This window comes from Diorhabda sublineata, chromosome 3, assembly GCF_026230105.1.
Source record: "Diorhabda sublineata isolate icDioSubl1.1 chromosome 3, icDioSubl1.1, whole genome shotgun sequence".
In the NCBI taxonomy this organism is placed as follows: Eukaryota; Metazoa; Arthropoda; class Insecta; order Coleoptera; family Chrysomelidae; genus Diorhabda; species Diorhabda sublineata.
Window position 1 is genome coordinate 7,504,613 of NC_079476.1, and position 11,336 is coordinate 7,515,948.

General features: G+C 31.6%; 1 protein-coding gene across 1 annotated transcript in view; it reads left to right on the forward strand.

The window, feature by feature from the left end:
• LOC130441585 (acyl-CoA-binding protein-like) overlaps window positions 1–7,401 on the forward strand; it is a 38,632-nt gene extending 31,231 nt beyond the window's left edge. Inside the window, exons 3-4 of the mRNA XM_056775319.1 lie at window positions 6,756–6,870; window positions 7,146–7,401. Coding sequence (XP_056631297.1) covers window positions 6,756–6,870; window positions 7,146–7,285 — 255 coding nt within the window. The 3' untranslated portion in view covers window positions 7,286–7,401. The remainder of the gene's footprint in view (window positions 1–6,755; window positions 6,871–7,145) is intronic.
• The last annotated feature ends 3,935 nt before the right edge of the window (window positions 7,402–11,336 follow it).

Below are 11,336 nucleotides of genomic sequence, written 5' to 3' on the forward strand. Positions count from 1 at the left end.
TTTAGTACAGGCAAATAAGGTGAAAGTAAATAATAAGTAAAATTTGTGCTCTCAAAAGAAAAATTGTTTATCTCATAAACTAACCACTTTAACCTACAAGTATTATACATTTTTGAAATCAGCTCAAAGAGGAGTATCCAAATTTTACATAAAAAATATGAAAAGTCATTTAAAAAAATAAAGGGGATGCTGCTAGGGGTGAGGGGGTGGCTTTTCCAGTAAGTTTAAATAAGCCATAATGCTTGCCCCTTCGAACATAAATTGACGTGTTTTTGGATTTTTTTTAAATACCAATATTACAAAAGTTATTAAAGGTGGATACTTTTATCTGAAAAGCACTGTATAATTATTTTATTAATAGAATACTAATAAACTATATTGAAATTAAAAAAAGGTATTCAGTTGATTTCGAACTCGAACCTTCTACGTCAAAACGAACCACTCCTACTATGCTGCAATGGACTCCGACCTAAATTTATAAATGTAATTACCACAATATAAGCTCTTAATTTTAAAAGGAAGATCCTCCAGATGAGGAGATGAGTTCAGCATTAACGTTTACGATTGCGTTACGCGCACATAGGTCCGCTTTTTCGTTGCCTCTGATGCCAATGTGAGCAGGAATCCAAATGAAATCGACAGATTTCTTGTCGTTCTGGATATTGTGAAGCAGTGATTTGATTGATTGTAATATTGGTATATATTACAGATGTAAGATGTTTTTTGGCTGGTGATTTTTACTACAAGGGCTTCGATATCTGAGTTTACATGGAAGTGATCTGCTTGTAAAGATTTGCTTATTAAAGTTACCACTCCTCCACTAGCACGTTTGGTATTATTACGAGTTTTGGGGAAGAATTGAAATTGACTGTTTGAATAGCTGCTATCTGGTTTAAGATTGGATTCTTGAAGGCATATGATGTCCGGGGAGTATTCTTTAATAATAGCTTGTAGCATACCAAGTCGATGGTAGAAACCATCTATGTTCCATTGAAGAATTGAGTTGAATTTTGGACTAATTTGAGAGGGTTATGTGCGACAAATCAGTTGTTAGTAGATGAATCAGATTCAGAGTCAATTAAGTCTTGGCCAAGATGAGTAAATATCTTTTTTTTAAGTTTGGTGATTCTCGTTTTTGTTGTCTTGTCATTTATGTAGGGATATACTTCGGATAACATAGTAGTAAGCGCAAGGAGGTCAGAAGTGAAATCTAGAGCTATATTTACAGGTTGGAGTGAGCCGGTTACATTATCTAGTAGAACAATTAATTGGTCGTAGTCCAGAATGAAAGGTGGCGAATGATTTTCGATGAACTCCTTGCAGGATATTGTTGATTGTTTCTTGCTCGATTTATTCTTTTTTAGTATTGGTTTTGGCTTAGGGAATAATTTTTCGGGCGTTATGTTATTATCGCTATCGGGTGTCTTCCATAGGCCTTTTGTTTGTGATTTTGGGAATATCTGTTGCATCCGTTTCTGCTTCCATATTCGTTGAAGTTGCGGGCGTCTCTTGATTAAGTGAAGAGTCTTCTGTTGTTGGATAAGAAGTCAATTTTTGTGTATTGATGTTATTTGGTGACGAATATGGTGGAAGAGTTTGGATTTGGGTTGTAAGAAGAGTTTGGGAAGTCGAAAGCGGTTGAATATTTGATGTTGAACTATATGTATTAGGTTCTGATTGGCTGGAGTTATTGATACATTGTGAGGCTATATGACCATCAGCTTTGCATTTGTAGCATATTAGTCCATCTTTTTGGAGGAATACTCGGTAGCTGGTTTGTTCGAATTCAAGATTTGTTGTTCATAAACAAAATGGTTTTTTCTGATGTAGCGACCTTTCATTTAAACAGAACGGTTAACAAACAGAAATGTAGATATTGAAGCAGAGAAACTTCAACACTCAATATCCTGAAAAAGTGAATGTTTGGACTGCTATCATTAACAATAAAATTATTGTCCCTTATTTTTTTGTAGACACAGTTAATGGTGATTAATCTAGATTTTTTGATTAGCTTCTCAGTGCCTACATAATAAAGACTTTTTCCTGATGTCAATGAACCAAATGATATACATCGATCTATTGTTACCAACAAGACTAAGCTTTACCGCATTTTGCACGTACAGTTAGAAATCATTTGAACGAGGTTTTTCCCAATAGGTGGATTGAAAGACGTGGAACGATCGAATGGCCGGCTAGATCCCTCGATTTGACTCCTCTCGATTACTTCTTATAGGGTTATTTGAAACTAAAGTATATTTTAATAGACCAGACAATATTGCTGATTTAAAAGTTACTATAACGGAAGAAATTAACAAAATAACCCCCGAAGTTGTACAAAATGTTTGAAAGTTGAATTCCAAAATCGCCTCGGTTAATGTCAAAAAGTGAATGATGGTCATTTTGAACATTTAATTTAATTGTAAAGTACTTTAAAGAATACATTCTATATGCGACATTATTATCTTCATTCTGCGTGACGTTTTGTGATAAGGACATTATCAAAATTTTACATCTTAAAAATTAATTTTCTCAGTTATGATTGCACCAAATTAAAAAAAAACTTCTTTATCTCTGAACAAAATACTAAAATCCCTTTCCAACAAGGTGCCACACTATCCTCTTTCTTATTTAAAATTTTCGAGGGGGTGTTTATAATTCAGAGGAGTTACTGGAAGGGGATAATATTTTCATACTGTAAATTGCCAATTTAAGAATGAAAATCGACCTGTTTCAGGTTTTTTTCACATAGAACATAATAGCGTTATATTATATAATTGAATTTATTTCATACATATTCGTATGGACCGCAATGAGAAAGGAATATCTTAAAGCAACTTATAGTAGACATATCAATGAGAACCTAAGAAAGATAGAACAAGACCATCAGGACATAGAGGGAACATGTGAAAAAATAGAGACAGCTAAAAATGAGGCTAACGCTGAAGTCGCAACTAAGATAAAAAGAACCAATAAAAACGAGAGGATGACGGAAGAAATTCTTGATTTAATGGAACAACGTCGACTATACAAAACCCAATAGAAATACAAAGAAACCCAACAAATGATAAGAACAAAAATTAATATGGCAAAGGAAAACTGGATAAAGGACCGTTTCGAAGAAGTAGAACTCTTATAAACGAGGGGCGATAGCTTCGGACTACACAAAAATGTTAAAGAGATCTCGCGTGTATACGAGAAATATCAAACCACCCGCCTAAAAAATGACCAAAAGGATTTTATAAATACCCAGGAGGAACTGGCCAAGACATGGAGGGATTACGCTTCATCTCTATTCACTAATGACAGACCAAAACATCCTACCATAAGCCTACCCACTGAAAACTTATCCGGATCCCCCATTATCCGAGGTGAGGGAGAACACGCTGACCTGCAACATACCTGCCCATACCAAGAACCCACGATGACTAGCAACCGTCTTCCCGTAGAAGTTTGGTCAATTAGATAAACTTGGAGAGCAGATCTCAGCTCCCAGGAAGACGCTGAGAATCGAACACAAAATAAAAATATTTTGTAGTTTCAGTTTGTGTAAATTTCTTCAAAACATATATCAAATTGAAATTTCTCGATTATTTAGTCAAAGACTATGAAACTTTGATTATGAATATCTTTTGAATGCTTAATAGTACGTTCATACTCCCTTCAATTTTACAGCGTTTTCCTATGTTTTTTGATGCGTAGAATCGATTTTTCGAGGGTGACAAGCCAAAATATGGTCCAGTAATTTGTTATAAACAATTTAATTATTTATAAAACTATAACTCTTAAACAAAGAGAGATATGGAAAAAAAGTTTCAAGAGTTTAAATTACTGTGCTTCTCTTTTTGTAAATGTAACAAAGATAACACGTGTTGAGACGATTATGGTAAGAAAGTAAATTTAAAATACATATTGGTACTTAAATGTTTGTCGTAATTACAAAAACAAGTTTTAAAAAAGGTAAGGTGCAATATTAATATATTTTTGAGACCATGAAAAATTAACTTCAATTAAGTTACGGTAAAAAAGTAATCGCGGGCGCGCACTTTGGCCTCTGATCGCGCAGATTAAAACCTGCAAAACTTTACAACGAAGGGTCAAAAATATAATTGGAAATGATCAAAATTTTCGTATTGATTACCACTTTGAGCTACTATAAGGTGCATTTAGTTTTTTTTTTTTTTAATTTCTATACCCTTAAAACATTTATAAACAAATTACGGTGCTTTTTTTCATGAAAATGTGTATATTCAAATTTCTACCACATCACATTTTGAAGCTTAAACTTTAACGTTTAAAATGAGCTGCTTTGAATTTTTTAGGTAGGAACCAAGTAATGAACGATAAAGTGAGAAAAACTTTATGGCAAAAAACCGTAAAAAAGACCTTTTTTGTAGATCTTTTAAAAACGTATCTTTATTATTCATAATTTTTTTTCATATCTCATATCTTTGTTTAAGTGTTATAGCTGTATAAACCATTGAATTGTTTATAACAAATTAATCGACCAGATTTGAGCTTGGCACCCTCGAAAAATCGATTCTACGCATCAAAAAACATAGGAAAACGCTATAAAACTGAGGGCACTATGAAATGGTTACAAAAAATTGTATTGCGCATTTTACAAGTCATTTATTGTCAAATTTCAGAATTCATAAACAAAAATGAAATTTGTTTTAAAATAAACAAAATTAAATTTTCAATATCAATCAAATGGTGAGCTTTACGGGAAAAATACATGATACCTTTTGTTTGTAGGGCATAACATTTCTTTCAAAATTCTTCAGGAACATTTTTCTGTACAATTAATTGATGATTAGGTAGAAATTTCTGTTCTATTCTTCTTCAACGTACGTTAGGACTGTGTTTGCATCAATGGTTGCCTCGTTTCATACCATCTTGTAGGTGGTAGGGATGTATTCGGTTTTTCTTCCTTTGCATCTTTGGTAACCTGTCATCGGTCATTCTGTCCACGTTATCTCCCCATTCTCTTCACAGATTTCTCGCCCATCTCACTACATCCTGGATGCCACATATCTCCCTTATTTCATCATTTCTTTTGTGGTCAATAATCTGTGTCCTGCTATTGATCTCAGAGTTCGCATTTCAGTAGTTTTTAAAAGCCGCCTAGTTATGGTGTTCTCCGCTCTGGTCTCTATCGCGTATGTCATTACTGGTCTCACACAGGTCTTGTATATTCTGACTTTGCTCCTGGTAGTCATATATTTATTCCGCCAAATTACATCTCTCAGGTACCCTTATATTAATGACGCCTTTGTTGTTTGAGGTTTCATTCTTTAGATTTCTATCACTTGTTATGTTCGCTCCTAGATATTTGAATGGCATCACTTGTTCTACACTCTGATCGTATATTGCGAGTTTACATCTTCTCGGTTCTCTGGATACTGTAAAAGATTTGGTTTTCTTCAGGGATATTTGTATGTTAACAGCTTTCGCTATTTATTCAAACCTTTTTAAGTTATCTTTGTATTCCGAGATGATTTTTATTTCTTTGTTTCCCATCCGGTATCCTCTTCCAGCTTGCTTTACCTCATTGATAATCTCATCCATTATGATGCGGACAAGATCGGGCTGAGGCTGACTCCTTGTATGATACCGGCCGTCACATGTATTCTACTGCTCAGTTTATTTTCCATTCTGATATATGTGTAATTATCGGTGTTCAGGTTTTAGATTATTTTAATATGTTGGGGTGAATCTTCCTTATCTTCAGTAGAGTTGTTACATCCCTCAATCGTACACTATCAAATGCTTGAGCGAGATCGATGAAGCACATTCTTATTGAACCCTATAGCCTTTTACGTCATTTGGCGGATCGCAAAAATAGTATCTATAGCAGATCTGTTTTTTCTAAATACCTGTTCCTCAAAGATACCAGATGACATAACTTTTTCCGCTAAAAATTTAGTTAAAAGTTTTTGTCTTGCACTCATCAAGCTAATACCTCGATAATTTTGTGAATCGTTGTTTTCATCTTTTTTGAAAATTGAAATCAAAATAATTTCTCTTCATTCTGATGGTTACTCTTGGTGTTAAGTATTTTATTGAAAATAGTCTGCAGACTTTGTGTAACGTGGTACCTCCATACTTAATCATCTCGTTTTATATTACGTCAATACCTTGAGCTTTTCTGTTTTTCAGTTTAGTCTTTATTTGTTGTATTTTCTTCAAAGATATGGTACATCTATCAATTTGTTCCTCATCTTGATATAAGTCTGTGTTGATATACTTGTTGTTGTTGAGTCCTAGAGTTCTCTAAAATATCTCTTCCATTTTTCCACATTGATTTTTGTGTTCGGTATGTACTCATTTATTGGATTTTTTCTATTCCTGAGTAAGTCCCATATTTTCTTTTGTCCCCCGTAAAGGTAGGAATTTCTGTTCTATTGGACTGAGAAAAAAATAAAAGCTACAAAGCGGAGGATCTTCCTGTTAAAATTAAGAGCTTTGGTGAGAATATTTTCAAGGTGTCACTTTTGTGAAAAAAAATAATTGATTCTTTTGACCCACTCTAATAAAGATTGTCTGTTTAAATATAGGAAGTGTTAGGGGCTAGAGCTATCAAAAGTATGATCTTGTCAAATGACCGATATATTTATATATTGATCCGATAATATATTCTAGATAATAAAATAATCATTTAAACATGGTATTTTTATAAATAAATTTTGAATTCTTTTTTTCAGTATATAAACAAATAACTATGCATCTACTTTTAATTGTAATTAATTTTTCAGAAATTCCAAAAAGCAGCAGAAGATGTCAAAAAATTGAAAAGTAAACCATCAGATCAAGATTTACTCGAAATCTATGGATATTTCAAACAAGCAAACGAAGGAGACGTTAATACATGTAAGTATTTGTATGGCATTAAATTATGTCTTAATAATGATTTTTGTAAAACATTTTTTATACAAGGAATGTATAAATACCTCTATCAAAAACGTTCCAAAATTATTTCTTTACAATATTCAAAGCGAATTTTGAGCGGAAAATCCTTGTTCTTCCAATAATACTAACGTTAACTGTTACAAAATCAAAAAAGTCATTGTTAGTTATCAAAAAACTCAATGTATTACATAATTTTTTGTAGTACTACCATTTATTCAAGTTATTTTTTATTTCAGCTCGTCCTGGTATGTTGGATTTGAAAGGAAAGGCAAAATGGGACTCATGGAATTCAAGAAAAGGAATAAGTAAGGACGAAGCTAAAGAAAAATACATCGCAAAGGTGCAATCACTTATTGACAGCATAGGCATGAATTAATTTAATCATCACATCTGCTTTTTACTGGGTGGCTTAATTTTTATCACTGTTATTTTTGGTTTAAATTGTAAGGGGTTGGAACACATGTTTTTTTTTTAATAAAGAAACTTGATACATGTTGATATTTTTCTACTCCTGCTTCTTATATTAAATTACTCCGCAAGTTTCAATGCAAATCATCACATGTAAGATAGGCGTACAGAAGAAAAGGTTCTTATTATTAGCAAGAAATAGTTGAAACTAATTTGTATTTTTTAAGTTTCAACAGTGTTTGTAGGGATTGAATGCGAGGTGCTTCTGGTAAATCATCTACTTAATAAGATTTTGAACAGAATATTCTTATTTCAAATATAGAATTCAAAAAACCTAATCCCACATTTAAATTCAGTTATTAATTTTTTTTGTGATTCTACTTTATTAGTTGATAATTTGAATGAGACAGCGACCAATAGATTTATCAAATTAAATTACAAAAAATACTGCTAACGAAAATCGAGAGAGGATATAAGGACTTTAGAGGCGGAAGAACCGGCTGATACAAAGTTAACCACATATACTGTGTCACACAAATGATCAAAAAATAAAACTGCAATAGGACATGAAATCCATTTGTTATATGTGGATTTGCAGAAGGCATTTAACAGTGTACCTCTTAGGAAACTGTGGGCAACGCTAGAATAAGCAAACATCACTATCAGGTTAATAAAAGCAGTCCAACGAACATAGTTTAACAAAAATTAATGCAAACCGGAATTTATCGGGTGGGTTTACTGCCACGGAAGGTTTAAAACAAGAGTATTGCCTTTTGCCTGCGCTATTCAAGATCTACTTAGAACAGGCCCTTAAGATGTGGAAGCGAAAATGCAGATGGATGGGAATACCTCTCATTGACAACACTACACTATACAAGCTTTGTTTCGCAGACGATCAAATAATAATAGCATAGGATCATGACGATTTATGCTACATTATTTGAAAACTCATTGAAGAGTAAAAAGAAAACTGAATGTGCATCAGAGCAACAGCACGAGTAATTGGCCTGGAAGATAGAATAAAAATAAAACACTACAAGGAATACAAACCAATACTTAGTAATGAACATTTGGTTTTTAATATTGCCACAATCCCACTATGAAAATGCTCATAAACTAGCTGGCCAAGGCTTATTGCTGATATTTTTTACTTAAATCATCACAATAAAGATAGCACAATCATAATACTGCGAACATTTATATTGATGGAATGAATGAAATTATATTGAGCTTATTTATGCCTTTTTCATCATTTATACAAGAAGATTTTTGGATTGCTATCATTTCGTAAAATTCTCTTTTTTAAATTGTTTTCTGTATTAATAATTTTTGTATTTGAATAATTAAACTGATGATTTTTTTCTTTTTCATGATTTGTTAGAACTGTTGCATTTTTTGTCATATTTGTAAATTTTTATTCTTCAAGTATTGGCTTGTTTGGCCAAAACATGTAGCTTCACAGTTATCACAAGGAATTTCATAAACAACATTGGTCTTTTTTGATTTTGGTGTAATTAATTTTATTATAGGAAAGTGTTTTGACAATAGGTTATTGTGTTTGTACCAATTTTCAAATCATATTTCTGGAATAAATGTTGGAATTGTTGTGACAGATCATTTATGAAGTGTAGAGTTATAATTTGTTGATTATTATTATTACTATTTTGTGGGTGGAAATTTTTTTATTGTCTTTGAAAATTGTATTGATTAGTTTTATGGAGTAATCATTTAATTGCAGCGCATTTTTTGTTTTGCGATGTGAGTTTTTCGGTATTCAGTAACTAAAAGAAGAAACAAGCCTCTACCTGGAAAATAGAATAAAAAGTCATAAATATGACAGAAAATGCCACAGCTCCAATATAATATGAAAAAGAAAAAAACATTAGTTTGCTTATACAAATACAAAAATTATATATTTTTTACTTAAAACCATCACAAAAAAAGTTGTAACTAACCCAATAACCTATTGCCAAAACAATTTTCTATAATAAAACCAATAACACCACTATAAAAAAAATAGCAATATTGTTTATGAAAGCAAATACCTGGAAAATAGAATAAAAAATCACAAATATGACAAAAAAAATGCCACAGTTCTAACGAAACTTGAAAAAGAAAAAACATCAGTTTAATTATTCAAATAAAAAAATTATTAAAACGGACAAGTTTAAAAATTAAAAAAGAAAAATTTTACATAATGATAGCAATCCAAAAATCTTCTTGCAAGAATGATAAAAAAAGACATATTATGAGCTTATTTGTGATAAATAAGCTCAATACCACTTATGTCCCATTGATTCATTCATTCATCAATATAAATGTTCACCATATTTTGATTGTGCTAATTGTGATGATTTACTAACAAATATCAACATGTAGTTTTTAATTGAGAAAGAAAATATGTTTTTAAATATAAAAGTGCAAGAAACATTGAAGAATTACACGAATTCTTTCTTTTGTACGAGTATGTTTCACATTTACATTTACTTTTAGATTGGGAAAAGGTCTAAAGAGAAAACACCAACACGTCATTAAAATGTCTAAATAACAATTTTAACATTATTTAAATATATATTTATACAAATAAATTTAACAAATGTATGAACGTACCTATATTTGTTTTGAAAAGATAGATAGGTTTCACCACAGACTAGAATACAAAACAAATAAACTGGTTTAAAAATTCGAATGAAATATATGAAAGATAATGTGACAAATGGAAAAAAAAATTAGAAATATATATGAAGGAATTAAGAAACTCAGAAGGTTAGGTTAGAGAAGAACCAATAACGATTTTCCCTTCCCAATATCTCGAGTTATCATTATATTTGGAAAAATTTTTAAACCATGTTAATTTTGATATAATACAATCTGCAGTTGTGAAGAACAAAAGTATTGGGTATGACTGTTCAAAGAAACATGAAAGGGATTGTTCCTATGATTATACCCTCATATAATCTAAATTTTTTAGTTAATTAAGTCTAAAAGTGATCTCGCAGGTTTCTTGGCATATAGGGCTTTAATCTTCTCATCTCGGAACACTCTTCTATTAGTTGGTTGATGAGCACATTAGGATGCACTTTGACACTTTCACCATATTTTTCAGTATACTTCTGAATCTCCTTTACTGGTAGAAATCTTATATTATTCTCAATTACGTCAGTTGGGACATACCACTGAGCTTTCAATATTCGAAGCACTTTACTTTGAAATATTCCCAAAATGGCTAAACTTGAGTTCCTTGTAATACCCCATAACTGGATACCGAATGTCCAGATGGGCTTAAGCATTAATATGTATAATAACACTTCCTGCCATGACATGTTTCAAGTACTAAAGTCTTACTTGAACACCAAGATACATGTACAGAAATAGAACTAATTCAAGCAGGCGTATTAGGTGTTAGGACCTACACTTTATTTGTTATACACTGTTGATACTTCTACTATACGCTTAACCTCCATAGCAACGTGTGGTCATGAAACCACCATACTGTCATCACACGTAGAGCGTCCAACGACTGTACAGAATACAAAATTGGCAAAAAATATAGATTGGAAACAAATGAAAGGAAATCAGTTCATATAACCTAATACAGTTAAATACAAAGAGAAAACAACTTGGTCTACAATTATATAAATTATACTGAATGATGTAGCAACAAAAACAGGGTTGCCAAATTCTGACGACAGAAATCCAAGACACTGAATCAATGAATAAGATTTTATAAACACAGAAATTAACAATGAATTGTGCAGTATTTTCTTTATTCTTTATCAATAACTACTTTTTCCACTGATATTTTTTTATTTCTATATTTATCAAGCACTTATTGTTTAGAATTAGAATTGAAACAGTTGGTGACATTCACAAATGGGTGTTGTTATAGAGGTAGTGAAAACAGTGTATGAACAATTTAAATTAAAAGTTAATTTGGATCAAACTAAACATTGAAGACAATTTTTGGCCAATACTAAAATAAAAAAATTTTAAAAAGTGCTAAGAAAAAAATTTGCCGC